This window comes from Marmota marmota, unplaced genomic scaffold, assembly GCF_001458135.2.
Source record: "Marmota marmota marmota unplaced genomic scaffold, marMar, whole genome shotgun sequence".
NCBI classification, from domain to species: Eukaryota; Metazoa; Chordata; class Mammalia; order Rodentia; family Sciuridae; genus Marmota; species Marmota marmota.
This window is the reverse complement of record NW_026000168.1, coordinates 6,997,133-7,020,492: the sequence shown is the minus strand read 5'-3', so window position 1 is coordinate 7,020,492 and position 23,360 is coordinate 6,997,133. Positions and strand designations below refer to the sequence as shown.

Sequence of the window (23,360 nt, the reverse complement as noted above, 5' to 3'; positions counted from 1 at the left end):
CATAACAGGAAGAGAATGACAAAATGAGGTAGGAGATGGATGGGTACAGTTGTTAGGGTTTGTGTAGAGTGGAACTCCCTGGGTTCAAAGGATTGTTTTAATCTCTGAACCTGAGAGAGTGAGCTATAGACATGGCACCCCGAGTTGGAAAGGTTGGAAATCAGCCTATGGTTGAGTCTTGCCATTTTAGATACCAACAAGGTCTTGAAGAAATCACAGGGTAGCTATTACCTAAGGTGGGGTGATAAATAGAATTAGTGAAAGGGAAGAAATTAAAGACTGAGAAATTGGGATACTGAATACTGAATTAACCAAAGGCCAGAGTTGCCAAAAAATAATACATGAATATTTTGAAGAGGATGCTGAGCTAGGAGGTAGGCGGTCTTCAAGGCATACTAGGGGTGACAGGGTGAGAACATGATTGTCACCAAGAGAAGCAATGGCCACTATAGCCTAAAGGCATGATTGCATTGACTGGGGCATTGCATATGAGGGAGGGAGGAGACATCATCTAAAAGCAACGTGGAAGAGAAAGAATGACTCTATTCCTCACTCAAGACCTGGTTGCAAAAGAAGAATGAGATACTACAGTTGCCATTACAGAACTGAGAAAAGAACGCATCTTTAAGAACTTTGTTTAAGATGATCCTTAAAGATGTCGAGGCATGTGCTTATGGACAGTCTCACCAAAACACCCTCGTCACTCCTACAGTGAAATATGGAGCTGAGGGCAGGGGTCATTTTATGAAGAGCGTCAAAGATTCTGACTTTTCCTCCTGTTCACTATGGAAAGAGGTGGAGGATGGAGGCGAAATAGCTGGAACCTCAGGCCACAATGAGATGTCTCATTAGGATCTCTGCCATGGAGGGACACTTTGAAAGCCAGTGTTGGATTCCAGGTATGTCTCCTGTCCCTAGTGTTCCCAGGTTCCAAGCCCTAGCTCTGCCAGTCCCCCGCTGAGAGAATTTAAGCAAACCCAGGAATCGCCTGGTCCTGTGTGTGGCTCACTACATCTATATTAGCTTTTACTAATACTAATATTTATATTAATAACGATATTCATAGTAAGTTTGGTCAGCCAGACTTAACAAAAAGAAACATCAGAAATTTTTAAATGTGATCTAGACATGTTTCATACCTTTTTTAAATGAAAAAGGATCACCTTCTAAATGGGTACTGAGAACAGTACAGAGCCTTCCAGAAGGCCGAGAGGCAGCTGGAAGAGGGTGCAGCCCACCAGCGCACTTGTTTATATTCGATTACTTTTGCTTAAACCTGATGAAATAATTAAAATAAATCCTCTGTGCCCAAGGGAGAGACCGGGTAAGAGGAACTGGAGTAGTCAATTTGGATGGGATTTCTGGAAGAATTAAAGGAGGGCTTAATAATCTCCATTCATAAAAACAGAATTGATTTATGCAAAACAGCTCATTAATATGTATGTGGAAATGGATCTCTCAATGGCTCAATTCTCAAAAAAAAAAGGGGGGGNNNATATATATATATATATATATATATATATATAAATCAAATTTGTTCTGCTTGCTGCTTAGGATTGGACTTGGCACACAGTAGGTGCTCAGTAAGTGTGTGTTATTGGAGTGTATGCGTGGATAGGCTGAAAGGTCAACCTAGAGTTTGGAAATCAATATTGCATTTGCTTTTCTCCTGGATGTGTGTGGGCTTGCAGCACCTGTGTGAACCCCTGTGGTATTGCTGCTGACGGGTGGTCTTCAGGCACTAGCCTAAGGTACCTTTTAAGGCTATGTGCTACTCAAAGTCTGGAATGAGTCACATTAGTGTCACCAGGGAGCTTGCTAAAAATGTCACATACTGGGCCCTCCTTCAGACCTACTGAATTAAAATTTGCTTTTAAGATGATCCACAAGGGATCTGTACACACATTAAAATTTGACAAGCACTTGGAGAATAATTAGTGAAGGAGCTAAAAACATAAAGCACGCCTGGCGTCCAATCCCAGCTTCAACTGTTTTCTAATGTCCTCAGGCACATGACTTCACTTATCTGACCTTAGTTTTCCTTATGCATAAAATCGGGATGATGGGAGTCGTTTTTTTATTTTATGTAGTATTTTTGAGGATTGGACGAAATTATCCTTTTTAATTAGAAAGAACTGTTGTGAGGTTTGGTCATTTGAGGAAGATATGTCTAAAGCACTGTTTTGGTTAGATTTTCAAAACTGGGATCAGAACTCTGACAAGAAAAAAAAGTGAGAAGGAAAAGTTTATTTTAGCTCATGGTTTGAGGGGCATGGTCCAGGGTTGGCTGAGTCCATAACTCCGGGTCCACTGTGAGGCAGATCATCATGGCAGAGGACAATGGCAGAGGAAAGTAGCCCAGCTCATGGAAAAAAAGGAGAGAGAGAGAGAGAGAGAGAGAGAGAGACCAACCTTGCCAAAGGCAGTCCCCAGTGACTGACTTACTTCCCCCAGCCACACCCCACCTGCCTACAGGTACCACCCAATTAATCCATATCAGTGGATTAATCCACTGATTAAGTTACAGCTCTCACAATTTAATCATTTCACCCCTGAACATTCTTGTATTATCTCCCACATGAGCTTTTGGGGGACCCCATATATTTCACCACACAAAAAAAACATCCATCACAGAAGATGTGTTCACGATTGCAAAACTGGAAATGCTACTGCGCCATTTGTAAACTCCCATCATTTCTCCACTGCTACAAAAATGGAGGAGTCACATAAATGTACTGATATCTATTTGGGATCCAGAGCATCTACCATTCAAAAGCATCCATCCTGGAAAATGGAGAGAGAGATTCACAGAGAGGAAGGAACTAGGTAATCATTCAAACTTATTTTCTGAAATAGGTAAGAGGAAGCTCTCGAGTCAGTTTTTGTTTTGTGAGTTTTTTGTGTTTTTGCTTTTTTTGGAGTACTGGGGATTGAACTCACAGGTACTCAGCCATTGAGCCATACTCCCTGCCCTATTCTGTATTTTATTTAGAGACAGGGTCTCACTGAGTTGCTTAGCACCTCACTTTTGCTGAGGCTGGCTTTGAACTCTTGATCCTCCTGCCTCAGCCTCCTGAGCCACTGGGATTACAGGTATGTGACACCACACCCAGTTTTTTTTTTTTTTTAAACCAAGAAAAGCCACATGATATGTGAACAAGGTAAGCATTAGGCTGACTTGAACTTTGACGAATTGAGTTCAAACTCAGTTCCACTGTTTATTTTTACAGGAGCTTTTGATGTTGCAACATCTTGTGAGATTTCCAAGCACCATGGGCACTAACTACAGTGGCAATCAGGCACATAATTTGGAGAGTCTCCTGACAAGCATGCAGATGGCTTAATAAGTACCTTATAAAGGCCAGCACCTTAAAAATACTCTGAATGACCATTCGCAGGAGAAACTTGTCTCAGGTTTTAGTGTTAGGGGGATTAGGCCCGCAGGAGCAATTGACAAAATTAGATCCCATGTAAAATAGGCAAGGTCAGCTTCAGTTCCTGGGTACTGGATTCATGCCTGGCATGAATTTTAATTCTCATTTCAATCTTTCTTGGTTTTATTCTCTATGGGTTTAGTTTACAATTTGACTCATCTCTTTTTGGGATCCATATCATCTGTGAGAAGAGCTACCAGATATCAAGACTCATTGTAAGATTGTAATAATTAATAGAGTATGTCATTTATACAAGTATAGTCAAATATAAAGAGGGCAGAGAGAAGAGAGAGATCAAAAGCGCTGCAAGCAGGTAGGCACACTCGATTTCCTTCAGCAATGGCAATGTAGGACGCAGAGAAAGGACCAGATTCTTGATATGGGTGAGGTGTCAATAGGACCCTTCCAGACAGGGGGAAAAAAATTAAAAAATTTAGTCCAGTTATTCTTCTGGATCCACAGATTCTATGTACCTAAATTCACAAGTCAAAAAATAAAACAAAATAAAATGCATTGTACTAAATATGCACAGCCCCCTTTTCTTGAATTCTTCCCTGAACAATACATTATAACTGTTCCCATAGCACTTACAATGCACTAGGTATTATGTGTCATCTAGAGATGGTTCACATATTCAAATGGATGTGCATAGGTTATGTACAAAATTGTGTCATGTTATCTAAGAGACTTTATCATTTAGGGATTTTGGTATCTGTGGGTGACCTGGAATTAGTCCTCAGATGATACCAAAGAATGAGTGGACATTAAACCAATCTTAAAGCGTGCTCGTTAACTTTAGGTGCACAGTCATTTTAAATATGAATACAAAGCAATGCATTATGGAAGGTGATAGAAGAGAATATCTTCATGGTCTCAGAATAGAAAAAAAAAACTTTCTTAAAAATGTATCAGCCCACAGAGGAAAAGATAAATAGATGGGACTATATGCATTGTAAGAATTTCTGTTTGTCACTAGATATGATTAATAGAGTGAAAGAAAGACAAGCCACATGGTACAAGTAGTTTCCTACACATAAAAGCAACAAAGTGAGCCTATGCAGAATTGCTCACTGAGAAAAGGACTGTCAATAGAAAACAACGAGAGAAAAGAAAGAGAAGAAAATGAATTAAACACTGCAGAAAATTGGTGGGTGTGTGGGGGCGGGGGGTGGCGGGACTTCCAAATAGCCAATATACATATATAAAGGTGCCCCATGCCATTGGTCATCAGGAAATATAAATGAACCTCAAATGAGACCCCCTTTAATGTCCTGATTGAGTTAGCCTCTGCTTTGACCAAAGGAACAGCCAGACAGTGGAAGGAATCTGAGCTTTTGTGTGTGCCTTGTATGGATGTGGCCTCGTGGCTCCCGGCCTTGGGTAGATCCACAGGACGCTAATTAAAAATAAAATAAAATAAACTGTACATGGATTGAAGAGGGATCGATCGGTGGAGTGGAGAAAGTGGAGGACGAGAGAATTGGAGCAGGGTGTGTTCCAGGCTTTTGTGAGGATGTCAGATGTATCCTGGTGTTGTATAGAACTCCAAAGAATAAAGAAATAATAATAATAATAATAATAATAATAATAATAATAATAATTAAAAAACTAAGAAAAAAAAGAACATTTTTGCTGAGAGCCATAGCCAAGTAGGAATGATGCATGGCATTTTTGGTTGAAAGGTGAGGCCAGCAAGCCATTGAGATGATAATGATTACGTTAAGATGTGCATTCACATGCTAATAAATATTATTGTATTAATTCATGATTGTATTAATTCATGCTCTTACCAGCGATGTATTCTTGACCGCAGTTGATATTATCTGTCCTTTTCTAAATATTATTAGCATGTTGGGGATGTGTTATGGTTTAGATGGGAAATGTCCCCCAAAAGCTCATGTCTGAGACCATGCGAGACAGTTCAGAGGTGTGATGATTAGGTCATGAGCACTGTAACCTGAGCAGTGGATTAATCCCCTCTTAAGGATTAACCTGGTGTTAACTGTAGACAGGTCAAGTGTGGCTAGAAGAGTTGGGTAATTGGGGGCATGCCTTTGAGATATATATTTGTCCATCTCTCTCTCTCTCTCTGCTTCTTGATGACCGTGTCCATAGCTGCTTTCACCATGAGGTCTGCTTTACTGGGCCCAGAGCAATGGAGCTGGCCATAGGCGGACTGAGATGATGAACCCCAAATAAACGTTCCTTTCTCCAAAATGTGCCACAGTCTGGCTGGGCACAAAATCACGAGCCACTCAAGCAGGAACAAACTTTATTTCCAAAACTCCAGCAAATGCCACGCACGCTGCGTTTATTTGGGGTTCATCACGATGAATTATAATTCATCATGTCAGATGAGTAGTATCTCTCAAGGTTGTTCATCTGCATGATCAATCGCCTTTCGGTTCTGTCCCGTGGTATTACGACAGAGAAACCTTATGTACCCGTGTACCAAAAGATGGAGCAAGAATATCGACAGAAGAAGTATACATCATTGCCCCTAGAAGTAAATCAAATTCTCAAGAAGAGTAGAAGCTACACATATGTTCTAGTGTATTCCAATAATAAAGTGCTAAACAGCACCAAGAAGGATTGAACTATGGCTACCCTAAAATTCCACGTGTGAGGTGGCTGCAGACTTAAGGATATATTGTATATATTGTATGGGTTTTTTTTTTCCATATGAGATTCACAAAACCATGATTGTAAATTTACAAGTGGAGATATAGCTCATCTTTGAGGGGAGAGAGCCTTCTGAGTTGTCTGCAATATTGTTTCTGAGCTTGGCTTAGTAATGCTTCATAAAGCTACTTCCATTTTTTTTGGTACATTTCTCTATGTATTAATTTTCTTGGTAAAACTAGGATATAAATTAACTCCTTAAAACAGAATGACTATTTCCAGGGGTTTTCTACCAAAACTCTTTATTCTTTGCATACTAAGTTACTTTTTAGATAATATTGGATATATATTCAATATCAATGCCTGAAAGGGTTTTATTTGATCCTTTCGTGCAAGTAAGAATTTTGCTGTAATTTGAACCAAGTTGATGAGTCCCAAAAGAAAAATCTACATGAGTTATGCACCTAACTTCATCAAAACCATTCTTCAAACACCGTAAGAGCAGTAATGAGAACATTTCGGTTTTGTGCTTCTTTTTCATTTTTAGATAACAGAACCTCTCCGTTTTCATGGGAAGAATCCCTTACTTTGTAATATTTTGCTTTTCCACATGGATACCAAGCCTCTGCAGCTTGAATGTGCAATTTTACTCAAATGGACCAAAAAGATGAGGTCCTGCTGAATTATAGGCAGAGGAGGGCACAGGGAGAAGGGCTGATTTTCAAAAAAGTATCATTTTTGATAAGATACATAAATAGATGCCCAACAGTGATGATGTGAGCAAAATGAGGCAAAAGCATTGGATAATCAACTTCCCTGTTGATTTTTAAGATAAATGTCATAGTGACTTCATATTATTCAACCACACAACCATCCATTTGTTTAAGATCCAAATTATGTTTAAAGGCAAAGACAAAATTTTCTCCATAATATGATATCAATTGGTGGTCATAATATTACTTCATTAAGACGTATTCTGAACTTTAAATTCATTGCGACACTATCTGGTACGATTTCAACGTGACGGTCAAAAACAGTACCAATTTATTCACTTTCTTTTACTTAAGAAATTAAGGAAAAATATTTCTTCGTGCATGTTGTTTTTCTAGTTCTTTTTAAAAAAAGGTTAAAAGGCATTTAGCATTTTCATTTATAATTAGATCTGCATTACCCACTTAATACACACTTCACAATTATCACAGACTTTACCAAATGCTTTTTAAAGTGTTATTTTTGAAAACTTATTCTCCTGGGTCTTAATTTCCTTCCCAGATATAAATGCCCTTTGTCACCATATCATCAGGGCAATATATAATAATTTTTGCATTTCATACATAGAAAATAATTGAATGACATTTGAAATTAATCAGTGTCCACAAAGCTTTTCAAGTTTATTTCTAAATGTGAGGAATCCCCTTGCCCCACCCTGCCTGTAAATATCCTGACCAAGAAATACAAATAAAATTACACCTAATTTTCAAGTTCTAGAATATTTTAATAATCTTTCTGTAAGGAGTTAAAGACCTTTATGTTAGGATTTTCTTTTCTTTTTCTTTTTTTCTTTTCTTTTTTTTTTTTTGGTATTAGGGATTGAACTCAGGGACACTCCACCACAGAGCCACATCCCCAGCCCTATTTTGTATTTTATTTGGACACAGGGTCTCACTGAGTTGCTTAGTACCTCACCTTTGCTGAGACTGGCCTTGAACCCATGATCCTCCTGCCTCAGCCTCCAGAGCTGCTGTGATTACAGGTATGCTCCGTCTCTCCTGGCAGGACTTTTTTTTTTTTTAATCTTTTTTTTTGTTGTGCTACAACTATGATTTTTCCATTCATAAAGATTCTGCTTTACTTCCTCTACCCATTAAATAATTATAGGTTTTAAAAATTATTTTGAGATATAGATGTGAGAAATTCAGGACCAGCTGTAGTTTGGGTGACCTTGGGCAACTACATAACACAGTAGTCTCACCTTGAATTTCTCCAACTGTTAAACATACTCTACAATAGCTTACAGGTCTAAAATAAAGATGAATAGCATGGCAGGTATACAACCTTTTGCATGCCACTGGAAAAAATCACAACGATTATAAATGCCTACATGTTTATAGCCCTCTAAAATACATTATTATTGCATTTTAACCTTGAACCATTGAAAAATCCATCCTGGGATGTGGTAGAACGACTGTTTATCCCCCATCACAAAAGTTCTTATGACAACTGAGGTTTGAAATTCCTCTACCTATGTGTGCTGTGATTTTTAATGATATTAGTATTATGACGAATGTATCCGAGTCACATTTCCAAAGGAAAAGTATGTGGCATTGAAAAAACTCCCTTTTACAAACAGCCTCAACATCCTTAACATTGTCCAAATGGTTCTTCTGCTACTAGGATCAATAGTGAAACACATGACTTGGCCTATTCATATTTGCATGGCCAGGTCCCTCTCCATATCCATTCTGTCAGTCACCCTTGTCCTTTGCTCTAGGAGTAGCAAGTCCTTCTTGTATCAACCCTTATGAAGTGGGCGATAGCAACACCCTCACTTTACACACGAAGCAACAACACTCGTGTGCGATATCCTACCAAGTGTGGGATCTTCTTCAGCATCTTCTGATGCTCCTGTGTAAAATATCATATTGGATGGATTTGGGGGTGTTTCCTTGGAATCCCATAATAGCAGTCAACTTAGCCCTTGCTAAGTACTCAACTTAGTTTAGCTTTGCCGTAAGGAGACTCTTAACACTGGCTCCAGATGCTATTTCAGCCTCAAGCCTCTGAAAGCCAGCCTTCTGTTCTGTCGTGCTGAGCTCTCTGCTCATCTCCTCCCCTCTCCCTGGATCCTTGGCCTTGTTCCCACATCTGAAGCATTCCCTCTTGCTGTCTGTCTGTCCAGCCTGAATGTCCTTCTTGACCGAGCCACTGTGCCTGCAGCTTGAATGTGCAATTTCTTACTCAAATGGACCAAAAAGATGAGGTCCTGCTGAATCAGAGCAGGGGAGGGCGTGGGTACCAGTACCAGTACTAGAAGACTTAGTTCAAGCCCCATTTCCTCTGGAAGCCGCCTTTGCTCTTTCTCTAATCCAGACCAGCTAAGGACAATTTTCCACTCTGGGATCCCCCTATCACAGGGTTAAGTCACCTCTTTATCAATATCACCTGATTTTTTTTTTCCCCTGAGGCAGTGAAAACGTGGTAGGGCAAGGACTCTGTACTCCTGTTCCTGAACTAGAATAGCGATTTGGCCTCTGACTTGGTGTCTGTGTGATTTCAGGCAGCTTCATCCATTTCCCTGTGCCTCAACCTGTTCATCTGAAAAAATGGGAAATTCATCATCTCAGAGGGTTAATCAGCAGAATTAATTTACAAAAAGATTTGGGGACAGCGGGTGTGGTGGCCCACGCCTGTCATCCCAGCAGCTCAGAAGGCTGAGGCAGGAGGATCTTAAGTTCAAAGCCGGTTTCAGCAAAGGCGAGGCCCTAAGCAACTCAGTGAGACCCTGTCTCTAAATAAAATTTAAAAAAATAGGACTGGGGATGTGGCTCAGTGGATGAGTGCCCCTGGGTTCCATTCCTAGTACCCAAAACCAAAACAAGAAAAAAAGATCTGGGGACGATGCTTACTCAACAATATATACTATGTATGTATTTCTTTTTTTGTCTTCTTGTTTCTTCTCTGTGTGTATGTGTTTAAGTGCACTTAAAGGTTTTATCTGTGTGCTCTGTGAAGACAGGAAGTAGTCATTCTCATCAACCATTTTAACTTTAGGACCCAGCCCAGGCCTTGAGGCATATAAATGGGGTATTTTTTTTTTTTTTTGGATGTTGGGTGGATGAATAAATGAATAGTTGATTAGGAGGCTCCGGGTGGTGGCCCTGCCTTCCCTTGTAATGAAGCAAACTGATCTGAAACGGTACCTGCGATTAAATATCGCAGAGGGCAGGATCAAAAAGTCTTATTCTGGACTCACTTGTATCCTCAATGTTTATCTTTTCCTTGGTGAAGTTCTATAGGATAAGAGCCTCCACGAAAATACAGCTTAGAGAGATCAGAGGTTTCTTTCAACACACCCGGCTCCTTTTCTCCAGGATGACATTTTAGGCAGCATTGACAGATGCGATGTAGTCTCACACAAGAACAGGGTAATTCATTAACATGCACACGAAAGGAAGAAGTCCACGTTCAACCTTTACCACCAGAGTCCTTGAGAAGGAAAAGAAATTCTAAGCAGCTACAAGTGATTTTCAAAGCCACGCTGTTTTTTACCACTCAAGGAGGCCCGGGTGATAACAGGGCCCTTTGGCTACGAAATACCTGCTGCACTTGCGGCAGGGTTGAGTTTGCACAGGGGAAGAAGGAGAGCTTCAATGAGGACCCGCCTGACCCTTTGGAAGGAAGATTTCTCTGCTGAAGAGCTAAAAGGGGCTTTTGTAGTCAGACAGTCCAAAACATACGTTTACAAATCCCAGAGATGTGAATGGCTCGTCTAGGTGACCTAGTTTGTTGAAGACAGATTTAAGATGATATTTCATAATAGGGGATTTTTTTTATGCATGGGCCATCTTTCAGGATGGTTTTATGATGGGATGATTCATGTCCAGGCAGAGTGTTAGAGGCAGTTTCTAAAAGAAACTCGGAGCCTGCTTTTGGATGGCCAAACACCGGGCTAGATGTCACAGACAAAAGCCATCGATTACTTACAGGAATGTGTCTGCAATCTCTCCCATGGACAAGGCAGATTCTAGAAGACTGTTCACAAGTCCATTCATTCGAAGGTCAAAGTGACACTGTACCATAGACTCCCCAGGTGCAAAGCCAAGGAATCCAAACATTTTCGTTTTGATGCATACCTTGTTCTTATCTGGGGAAGTTTGGATAAGGGGGCGGGGTTTCTGGACCTGATTTTTCTATCAAGTATCTCACATCAAATGTGTCCTGCTGGTCTTACTTTGGGTTACTTAGAAGAGAAACACGAAGCAAGGATTTCTGTGCCCGAATGAATTCTCTCAGGAGAAAGGCAGAGATAGAGACAGGATAAAGGGAGGAAAGGGACCTAGTAGGAAGTTTTCTCAGCTGCCTTGACCCCATGGGGAACTCTGAGGCATGAAATACAGAGATGGGGATGGGCACACACCACTCATCAGGGAATCTGGATAGGGCACTAACAGCACCCACCACATGGCTCACTGGGAACCTTGGTGTCTTATAAATATGGTTTATTATTTAGAAAATTAGGGTCCCTTCAACCATTGAAATAATGGGAACAAAGCCCCCCAGGAGTTGCTTGGGCAGGATTTGAGAGAGATTCGATACTATAACATGAAGGGGTATGAGTAAGAATCTAAACTCTTTTTTTTTTAATATATATTTTTTTTAGTTGTTGATAGACCTTTATTTTATTTATTTATTTCTATGTGGTGCTCAGAATCGAACTCAGTGCCTCACACATGCTAGGCAAGCACTTTACCACTGAGCCACAACCCCAGTCCCCAATCCCCTGAACTCATTTTTTTTTTTAATACTCAAGATTCAACTTGGTCTCTAACACCATTCCTTAAGAAAGCCCCAATCTCAGGGAGTCTTGGGCTTTCTAAAATGAAAAAAAAAAATAGGAACAAGGATAATATCTGCCTCCTGTGGCTGGTGGCTGGCCACTTCAGTTCAAGAGAAGGATTTTTAGAAGCATCTAAAAGTCTTGAAATCAAGACAACACAAAAGTGGACAGGAGAAAGACTCAGAATGCAAACTGGAAGAGTTTTCTGAGAAAGTGTAGCCGTTTGAAATATGGCGGTCTTTGACCCGGTGGAGAGAAATAATAAAAATGAGAATCAGAGAAGTCCTCTCTCTGGTGTCCACATGAATCAGGAATCTCACCTTCACCATCTCTGTTAATCAGTGTCCCTGTTCTGCACGGTGGTCAGGCTGCGATTCTCATTCTGTAGTTTCTGAGCAGAGGTTTAATATTGTAAAGAACTGGCCTTATTTTATTCTGTTAGATCTGGTGATAGAAAGGGAATTTGAATGGAGAGGTGTCTGCTTCAAAAAAAAAAAATCCCCAGAATTTGCCCAACATGGTAATTCCACCGAGACCTGACCAACAAAACAATCACTGCTGAGAAGTGAGAGAAGATACCCAGGAATTAAAACCCAGAGGACCACACCGGTTCTGTGCTCTAGGAACTGTCCATTTCCTTAGAAGTGACCATTCAGATTCTACTTTTTCTCTTTGCAGTCCAGCAGACCTCTCCCTGGACATACCAGGAAACAGTTTAGACATGAATGTGGTGGTTCTTCTTTGGGTTTTTCAAATGTCAGTTTTAGCCCAAGATCCTTTAACTCTGCAGAAAGATCGCTGGGTGCATTGGGCCCAATGGGCCCCTTGGCTCTCTGCATTAATATAATAGTAATGGAAACACTCTAAGGATCAACACTCATATATGTCTTTTGCCCCCAAATGGAAAAAAAAAAAAGTTCATGAACTGTTAGGAAAGTCAGCAGAAAAATTGATCTCTCTCATTCATCCAAATGAAATCATTCACTTTCATCCTAATTTAACCTTTCCCTTCTTTTTTTTTTAACACATTGTATGTTTTTAACTAGCAAAATTTCTATTTGCATATTAAACTAGAGAATTTTTAAAGTATTTTTTTAAAGTGGGGAACAATTAAGAGGGAAGAAAGGTATTGCCATATAAAGTACCGTGCCTTAACTTTCAGTGTGGATATTTAGTTGTTTTCCAGAATGAATGGAATCCATCACTCTAGATAAACTGGGAGGAGAGAGACTGAATACTATAAGGCTGTATGAATTTTCCTCGACAGAAAGTCAAATTTATCATTACGAACACTGATTGAAATCATGTGGACCTTTTAGGGGCATCTCTTTTCTAAGCGAGAGAAACAAATAATTACTGTGGCAGAATCGTTCAAGTCTCTGGAGCTGTCATTTATGTCTGCAACATAAGTGTATTATTATGCTCCCTATTATTTTTCCAAATGATGATCTTAGCTAAAATGCAGAAGTCAGTTACTATAATTGTCTTCACCCTAAGTTCAAACTAGCCACCAGCTTTTGTCTGCCCATACTACATTTATGTCCACACTTCTGTACTTTCTCTTTTTTCCACAGAGGCAAACATATTCAGATATATTAGCAAAATGTAAGTTCGTGTGTGTTATTTGTGCGAGCACATAATTTATGTGTACATGTTTTATTTATGCTTCACATGTTTACGGATGTGCACATGCATATATATTTAAAAGCAGAAAAGAGGTTAATCCCAAAGGAGAAGCATATAAAGACCCCTGGGCAACATGAGATTTGCAACATGAGATTTGCAACCAGAAACAGAGTCAACTACTAATTCCTACGTCTGCTGCTGACTACAGTAGTTCCGCTCATCGCTGTGAGCCCCCAAAGAGTAGCAGCTAACACTTTGGCTCCCAGATACATCATCAGAGCATAGGGGAGCTATGAAAGATAAAAAAGAAAGAAATGGGAGCCTCCTACTTGGTCCTCATCCACAGATATAATTACTCTCCAACAAGGCTTGCACTGTATCCAATATGAAACATTTTAGTCCCTGGAAACATTATATAGAAAGAATATAAGAAGCAGTCTGTCTATTGTTCATCTGCTAATGTCCCCAAATGTCACCTAGGTAATTACTTGGATGACATTTATGTGATGCAGCTGGACATTGTTACAGTTAATATAAAGCCTGCCTTTGGCAACCACTTTATTTCTACCTACATCACCCTGTGGGCGTATGATGGCTTTTCCTGGAACACCTGCCTCCCCCAAATGATACCTCTGCCCTCTGTGTTTTCCTCTCATGCCCTGCACACCAATATCCAACATAAAAGAAAAGATTTTTTTTAAAAACGACAATATGATATATCTTTATCTTGATATTTATATTTAGAACTTTTAGAGATGTTTCTAAAAATCGTTTATCAAATATTATTATGCTGATATTTTCTTTATTCTAAACAGGTTTACATCATCCTCAGAAGCCTAAATTTACAAAATATACAATTTTTATGTCCATAAAAACAAATTTGTTCTCCAAGTGAAAATTCTTAGCAAAGCTGGATTTTTTCCCCCAATATGCATATCAAAAAAATATATATTTTCAGAAACACAGGAGTCAACATTTTTCCCCCAAACTCACATGCAAACTGCAGCTTTGCCTTCCGACTCAGAATGGTCCCCAGAAGATTGGTGGCCAGGCACTGGTACGTGCCAGCATCTTGATCTGTGCGGGGACTGCTGATGGCCAAGCTGCCTCCGTCTAACTTGTAGTGATAACTCATTGCAAAATCAATCTCTCTGCCATTTTGACTCCACCTTTAAGGAAAATAATAAAAAAAGATCAAATGACATTTATAATTTGCAGGGTTCACTGCTAATTTTTCTTAAATGACATGCAGTTTTAATTCCTGCAATTATATAAAAAATATATTGTATGTTTACCAGTGGAGATCATCTGACCAATCCCCCTTAAGTTACCTGTCTTGAGCCCAGTGATACCAACAGGGAGGTTATTTGAAAGCTCTTGGACTCTTGGAAAGAGTTAGAGACATTCATCCCCATGTACATAGAGAGTCATGAGAACCACTGACATAAGAAATAAAAATTAGACATTCAGTCAACAATGCTGGCCATCCTAATCCTTTAGAGACTTTTCCAAAAAACATCTATCCATACCTGAACTCCCCCAAATTGCTACTGCAAAATTGGATGTCAGAAATGATTTAGAGATGGAAATCCATAAAGATTATATTACAAATGACGCACAGAATACCAGCAAAGATTTTGCAATGCCAATTTGAGGCTGATAACGAAACAATTATAACCTGATGATCCCAGAATATCATTGTCCGTTAGCCTGTTACTTGGAATATTAATCACGTTGAAAATGTTTCAGCAGTACTTAGGAATGCCAACCTAAAATTATATGTTAGCAACGCAAATGCAGCGTGAGTCGTTTTTATTTTAGGAAGCAAAAAGTCTCTTGGTGTAGCTATTAGACAAGAATTCCTTAGTACATGAATTAACTAGATGAAGGGTGTAAATGTATTATTTATTTTCCAAGAAGCATAAATAGTTTAAAAATTCCATGTGGTCATTTTTCAGACAAATGAATACCCAACTCCAGCCAGATTCATTCCCCTGACCTTGCACCTCCTAATTCCCTCAAAACCTTCAAGTGTTTTGAAAAAATGAGTATTGCATACTTCGTGTGGTACGTTTTCAGAGCACAAGTTGTGTCCAATAATTTACATCATTTAAGAAAATCATTTGAAAATAGTGAATCGTGACAACTAATGGCCAGGCGGAGAAAACTCATTTCCTGTTGTTTGGGATCTTTGTGGCTGAGACCTTTATTACAAAAGACAGTTTAAAAAGAGAAAAAACTTGCAGATTTGTTGAAGCTAACTCCTCTTCCCCAATACAGGATCCTTCAGGAGCAAAGATCCCAAACCACAGATAAAACTGTGTATGTGTGTGCTAGTCTTTTTTTTTTTTTAAGTTAATTTTTGGTATGGGAGATTGAACCCAGGAGAACTTACCCACTGAGCCACACTCCTAGCCCTTTTTAATATTTTATTTAGAGAAAGAGTTTCCCTGAGTTGCTAAGTGCTTCGTTAAACTGCTGAGTCTGGCTTTGAACTTGCAATCCTCCTGCCTCAGCCTCCTGAATTGCTGGGATTAGAGTCTTGTGTGCTGGTCTTGATCAGGAGTGGACACTTATTAGGAAGAATAGATGGACAGAGGAAATTCTAAATCAGGGGCATCCTAGGCCTGTCTGTTAGATTCCCATTGGTGTCTCTGAGTTTGGGGATAGGGCATTCCTTTCCTCTGGGTATAGAAAAGTTCCCTTTGGAATAAAGTTTTTTGACCTGGTTCAGGGATAGAAGAATGAGTGGAAGATAAGTGACCTTCTTGCTTCCACTATTTCATGCCCCAGTTCCATATTTTGGGGGCGATGTGTCCTCTACCCCATCACAGTCACTTAGAAAAACAAGGAATGATTCTCTTGTTCCTATGCACTGAGGCCAGTCACCCAACTCTTCTTTTTAGGGTCCACACCAGCTTTGCTATGATTCTTGCCTTCATAATGAAATCACATTAAAATGTTTTGGTGGGGATGGCTAATTCTAAGAAAGGAATGACATTTTACAGGCTGATTTCAAATGTCATTGGCTTTTTTTTTTTTTTTTTGGCGCATTCTGAAACACCCCATGGAGAGAATATGACACATGTCTCCAGAATTAGAAAGGAAATATGAACTTGGGGAGTCCTCTATCCTATTAAAGACAGGATCAAATATCAAATCGATGAGAGGTTTTGAACCAACGCTGTCATTCTTAAATTACTTGGCCACTTCCTGTGTACTTCAACTTTTCTTTAATGAAAGGAGGCTGAAAGACAGTAGAAATGGATGGATTTTCTGCCAATTTGATTGTTCTCTCTCTCTCTCTCTCCCTTCCTTCTTTTCTTTTCCTTCCTTCCCTCCTTCATTCCTTCTTTCTTTCTCCTATAGGGATCATACAGAATGTTTCTTGTTCTCCATATTAGGAAAGAGGAAAAAAAAATGAAGCTTTTCTTTCTGTAGGCCTGTCTCAAGAGGCCCATATTCTCCTTCAGAGCTATAATACCATCTTTCATAATTTGCTTACAGGGCACGATCTTTGTGCCGCCAGGTTCCCCTTATCATTTCCAAAGCAAAGGATATACCATACTCAGTTTGCCAGCTCTCTTTAATTTTGGAATCAATCACCAAAATAACTGCTGTCATCATTACATGCTCCTAATTAAGCTCAGTAATTGTTTTTTCAACACAAATTCAAAGTTGTTGGCTTAGCGGCAGAAAATGAATTTTTTCACAAGTATCCCATGTGATTGTTCTAATCACAATGGTGCAATGATTATTAAACTGTGCCTGTAGATCAGGGGTTCAACTCCCGGTGTGGGCTCTGTCCTCATTAATATGTTCTAATCAATGGAGAAATAACATTCATGGATTCGAGCCATGGTCCCTCAATGTTACTGCTGGCACGGCTTCCCCAGCAGTATTTTCCTAGGATGAAAATGAGGAAATATGTTCTAATGAATGATTTGAAGCCCGAGAGTTAGCATTGGATTAATCACAGGCAACGTCATGGATTTGAAGTAAAATCTTAACCTTTTTCCCTGGCACATCCTTCACTGTGAAGTTGTTAAGCCTCGTGTTAAGAATGTAAGGAGTAGCAGCTATGTTTGGAGTGTCTTGCATGATGCATGCCCCCTGAGTCTGTGTGTGGAGATGATCGAAATAGCAAGTCTGAGCGACAACTCTAATGGGTTTGACTCCAACATCCAGGGCTCATGGGGAATGAATGATGACTTAATGATAAAGAGAAGCAACAGAGAATCGCAGAGAGGAGTACCTTTGGTGATCAGGCCAATGGTGACGTGTCAGAAATCTGATAATATTCAAAGTCCTTTTCCTGAAAGAGAGTCTATACCATATAGAAATCGTATCCTGCACAGAAATGTTTCATTTTCCCAGATCGAATACTAGGAACTAAGTTCATGGCTAGCACATATTCTTAGAACTTTCTAGACATAAACAAGCCTACCCAAGCACCATCTTTGGATAACCCAGTTGTCTTCCCTTTGCTAATATTTCTTGCTAGATCTCATCTTCTCCAACATTACCTGGTCTTAGAAAGAATACAGGTAACCTTTTCCCATGAGGTAAACATCTCCACCAGACTTGCCTAATGTTTCTATATCTCTTTGTTTTCAACCACCTCCTGTTGGTGGAGATGTTTACCTCACTGAGAGAGACTTTAGACAAAATTGCTTTTCAACTGTTTCCAATGTTCTGCTTTTAAATACTGTTATTTCCCCCCATGAGCTTTCATTTCTATACTGAATCTACTTTAAAAAAAAAATCTTAACTCCTTTAAGAAGAACTAGAAACTAGTGAAAGAATTCACATTTGGCACCATGCTACTACTGTTTAAGGAAAAACAAAAATCTTTCGAAGCAATAGATTTCACTGTTTTTTTTTTTTCTTTTTCAAAACTGCTATGCTTGACTGGGGATGGTGGTGCACACCTGTCATCCTAACCACCCAGGAGGCTGAGGCAGGAGGATTGCAATCAGGAGGCCAGTCTAGGCAACTGAGGAAGATTCTGTGTCAAAATAATAAAATAAAATAAAAAGGAGTGGTCATATAGCTCAGAGGCAGAATCCTTGCCTAGCAAGCATGAGACCCTGGACCCAGGTTATGTCCCCAGCAACACCAATCATCAGTCAAGCAAGCAAGCAAGCAAGCAAGCAAGCAAGCAATTTGGGAAAACATCACGAAATCTGATCAGAAAGCTGACTACACAGGACAGGAGTGATTATTCCAAGCTCACGCATGGAATGACAGTGGTGACTAGCTTAGTTCTAAGTCACTGCCTCTTTGTAGAACTTCAACCTGTCAAAATCTGTGATGGTCAACTTCTTCCAATGCACACACTCACCTCTCCACACATAATCTAAGATGAATACAAGTGAGTTTTCTTAAAATCTGAATTTAAAAGGGTCATCTTAAAACTAAAATTTCCATTGCAAATGTACGTTATCTGAAATACGTCTGCCCTTTGCTTGATTATCCATAAAAATATCCTAAAAATTTAATTTTTTTCTCACTCTCTTTCTAAATCTCTTTCTAGTAATATCAGAGATCAGCTTAGCCAGTTTAAGGAGATTAGAAGTAAGATGCTACCGTTGCCTGTCTTTTAGCTTTGTAATTTACGCACACCTTAGGAACACAGGCCATTTAACAATAGAATTTCTAGTCTTTTTATCTTTTTATTTCTTTATCAATGTACTAATTTGCAAAGTGTCTCCAGAACCACTCTTTTGTATCCTTCTACCTATTATAAGTCGATAAATATTTTACAAGTACATGATTTATTTATCATATATTTAGCAAACTTTTAAAAGAATTTATAGGGATTCATATATACTTTTTTTCCTTCTCTAGAATACCTTACCAACTCCTATGATCAATCAAATTAGTTTCCCCAAAATTAAAATGACAACTTCAAATGTTAGGAGATCATAAAATGCATGCAGAAGATTTTTAGATTATTTGAAGTTATGTTGGATAAGACAGTTCATTACTAAAACAAACAAACAAACAAACAAACAAACACAAAACACTAAATTGAGTGAAACAGTAAAGTGATTGTTCTTCCCCTAACCTTTGGATTTCATTGGTTTGAGAATCTCAGAGAGGAGAAACTTAATAAGTAGAATGAAGTTTTCAGTCTTCAGTTGTAATAAGATGCTAAAATTAGCTCCACAAAATATAAAATAGAAATGCCTTTAACTTTGGGCGTGTAAGTCCTTTAGTTAACTAATTTAGACTAATTTCAGAGCAAAATAATAATGCTTATATAGACTCTATTTTTACTGCAACCTAAACATTCCAAAAATAAGCTTATATTGTCAAAATGTACTAAGATGATTACTTTCTGTCTATGTCAACTCCACATCTAAAACCGAAAACTTTTGGAAAATGCTTTTACAACCCAGATTTGCAAGTCATTTTTAATATTTGTGTGTGTGTGTTGTTTGCTGTGTTCACACTGTGTACTCAATTCTTACCAGCAAAATATCCTTATGATCTGCACAAGTATAATTGATACATGTATACATCATTAAATTTGTGCATCCTATCCACAGTATGAATCAAATTCTACCTGGATAAGTAAAACTGTAAACATTGCTGATCCTTCTTCCCTATTATTTCACAGGGAAGATGTCAGAGACAAATACATTTTTTTTTCCTATTTGTCCACAACACAAATCCTCTTTCTACCTTTAAAGGCATTTAGCTGTCTTCAACATCTATTTTTCTACACTCAATAATTGGGTGATGTGATCCAGTACTGAAGTTAGAGAAATTTATTTGCTAAGAGAAGTTTAAATTTCCATTTTATTTTATTTTTTTTCAAGCATACAAAGCAGGATTTATTAGAAAGGGGTAACATAGACTTCTCCTGGGAGAGAGAAGGGGGCCATAGCTGATATCCTGGTATCCCCTAAATTTTCACTTTAGTTCATTCCTTTTAGGGGATCATTTTTATAGTCCTTGTGTATGGGGAACTGGGACAATAGTCTCAGGTTGGTGTGAGACCGGGAATGCTTGCATTTTACTGTTTCACATTGAGGTATAAAGATCTTTCCTTCCTGTATTTTCTCTTTTTATTTCTTTCCTGTTGTTTTCTGTTTTTTTTTTTTTTTTTCTTGCAGTATTTCCATACTCTGTTCTCCCTCTCTACCTACTCCTCCTACCTTTGCCTGTCTCTCTGAATTCTAACCACTGGCTCTGCACAGAATAAGTGCTGCAAGCAAACCTATTCAATAAGACAGACACAAGACGACAGCGGTCACCTGGGGGGTGGGGGTGGGGATAATTAGTGCCTGGTAAGTGGCATGAGGAAACACTCTGGGGAACGCAAAGTGTCTGCATCTCTAACCAAGGGATGATTAGAGCTGTTCGGCTCTAGAAAAAGTATTGAGGGGTGTGCTTGATGGGGTTCAAGTGTACCACTTTATTGCATGTTTTATATCCACGAGAAAGGAGAGGTACTAAGCAGTAGGATTTTTACCTATAATGGGGTGAAGGGTAACCATTAGCAGCACAATTCAGGATGATCTCAGATCTTGATAAATCCAAAGGAAAAATGACATCTTGTGGCTCCTCGATAAAAGTAGGTGGGATCCAAGGACCATCACCTGAGAATAAAAAGAAGAGCATGACCTAAGGAGCAGGCTTCAGCCTCTATGAAGTATCCAGTCTACACACCGTGTTACAATGTTTCACTTGGTAACAGCCTCACGCTTACAGAAAACCTTGGAAGGATGATGTATGCAAACCTTTATTTCTGAACCATGTATAGTAATTTTGCTTTCACCCTGAATTATCTGTATTTCCTACAACCAAAAGGCATCCATCTACACAACCACGATAAAACCTACAGCGGCAAGAAGTCAACATTGATTCAGGACTAACAGCCGATACTTGGGCCCCATGTATCTATTTTCTTAAGAAAATTTTATGTATATTAAAAATTTACTTTTATATATAATTGTTCTCCTAAAATGGAATTAATTAAAATTTATATTATATAATCATATATATTTATATTATATGATATATATAAAGATGTTATATAGTATATATGTGTGTGTGTGTGTGTGTGTATGTGTGTATATATGCTATATGTGTGTGTGTGTATATATATATATATATATATATATATATATATATATATATATATATATATATTACTGGTCCTTCTTGCAAAATAAGGTGCTGTGTGGTGTCTAAGCCACACACTCTGATAGCTGTCTGCTTCAACTAAAACGTAGCTGGAAGGAAAAAACGTTTCAAAACAAGCAAGAAGATGATGATTAGGGCACTAAACTCACGAATAAACAAACCCAAGTTTAGTACTTCTTAAGGCGTTTATAAAGGCTAAAATAAATAAGTATTGAGACGTTTAAAACTCAGTTCATAGGGTCACATTCTGAAAATCAATCCGCTAAAATGGACTTGATTGATCCAGGGAATATTTTTTAAAAATAAATTTAGATGTCACTGGTCACCGTTTGAAGCATCTCATTTCTTTTCTCAAGGAGACTGAATGCAAAATGTTTTTATGTTTGTTTGTTTGTTTGTTTGTTTACACCAGCAAATCACATTTTTCAGGAAGTCACACAGTTCTTCTTGCGTGAAAAGATATTTCCACGTTTGCAATCTGGGATAACCACCAGCAGAGCTCTGTTGAAAGGTCTGCATGGCACAAACTAAGTTGTCCATTGATCTTTGCTCGCCGTGTTTTCTTTTATTTCTTTCTTCTACCCGGATGATGGGCAGCCCAAGAAAAGTACAGTGGTTGGTGTTGAGTGGAGGTTTGAGTGCAGGTTATTAGGAGTAGCGCTTATTAGGAGTCGAAATAACCCAATGAGGATAAAGGCAGAAAGGTCACGATGCGTCAAGTACTTGAACTTCCCAGGCTGTATTGTATCGTAAAGTAAAAAAGAGACTAGGATCAGCATGTCGCTATGGTGTGGATGTGAGCTGTGTCTCCCTGCAGCTTCTGTTCGTGCAAGAATATTCAGGGGTGAAAAGATTGGACTCGAGCTGCAACCTAATCGGTCCAACCTCTCCCCTCCTCAAATTGTTCTGGTTGGGTATTTTGGGCACGACCGTGCCAAAGCCGGCTAAAACACAGGTTAAGGATCTCTTCTGCTCAAACAAGGAATGCAAATGTGCCCTCATAAGACAAGGATGGCAGGCAACTCTGGATTCCTGTCCACAGAGAGTACCCTACAGGTTTTCCGGCTGAGGTGTGAACATGGCTGCTATTAATGAGCAAGATCTGTTGGCCAGTGGCTCTGTTTCTGCATTGGCCTATATGGACGGGTGGTCATCGAACTTCTGATTTTTTACATTCAGAGATTAAAATACCAAGAGCCTTGATTCTTGCAAAAGACGACTCAAAGCGATGGATAGTTAGAGCGGAGAAGGCAGAGGTTATAAATAGAAAAGGAAGCCAGGGCTGGATCACGATTCACTTTGGAGAGATGTCGAGATCAAAGAAGAAGTCGGTGGCCACGGCAATGAAATTGAGAAATGGCATAAATTTTTATCTCCATATAAGGAGATAAGCTAAGAAAACGTCTCAGAGGTACATACTCTTTTCCTTCCCATTCTGCAGAAAAGGAAATCAAGGTGCAGAAAAATTAAATGCCTGTCCCAGGGTCGCACGTGGTGTTATGGTCATCTGGTTTGTGGCACTGTCTCCTCTTGGCCCAGGCTGTTTTGCATCCTGTGTCTCACTAAACCCAGGTATTGATTATCTCCAGTTGGTTTCTGTGTTGGTTTAGGATTCACCAGCTGCAGCCCCTGGTATGTGGAAACCCAGCTTTAAAAACCTCATTTGCTCTCCCGCCGTGGAGATTTAGTAAGTTTTCTTCATGGCTTTGAATTCTTGTCAGATTTCCTTCTTTTGCTACTGAGGGAACCCTCACGGAACTGTACCTGTCATATCATGATCATGGCTTCACTTTTTCCCCGAAATACATGTAAATCCTTGACGATATGTATAGAACTTTCCAACGCGCTAGATTTTAAAAGTATTTTCTACGGTCTGGAGCTGGACTGGAAAGAAGTATATATATTTTAATCACTATTTTGCTGTCATTTCTTCAACTTCCTGCAGCTGATGTAGCAGAACCCAT

At 39.1% G+C, this 23,360-nt stretch overlaps 1 protein-coding gene across 3 annotated transcripts in view; it reads right to left on the bottom strand.

The window, feature by feature from the left end:
* The window catches only part of Cntn6 (contactin 6), a 287,218-nt gene that overhangs the window by 140,617 nt on the left and 123,241 nt on the right, over nucleotides 1-23,360 (bottom strand). For all 3 annotated transcript variants that reach the window (XM_048787025.1, XM_015495120.2, XM_048787026.1), the window contains exons 3-4: nucleotides 20,723-20,849; nucleotides 14,233-14,408 (exon numbers count right to left, since the gene is read on the bottom strand). In XM_048787025.1, the coding sequence (XP_048642982.1) occupies nucleotides 14,233-14,408; nucleotides 20,723-20,849 (303 nt within the window). The remainder of the gene's footprint in view (nucleotides 1-14,232; nucleotides 14,409-20,722; nucleotides 20,850-23,360) is intronic.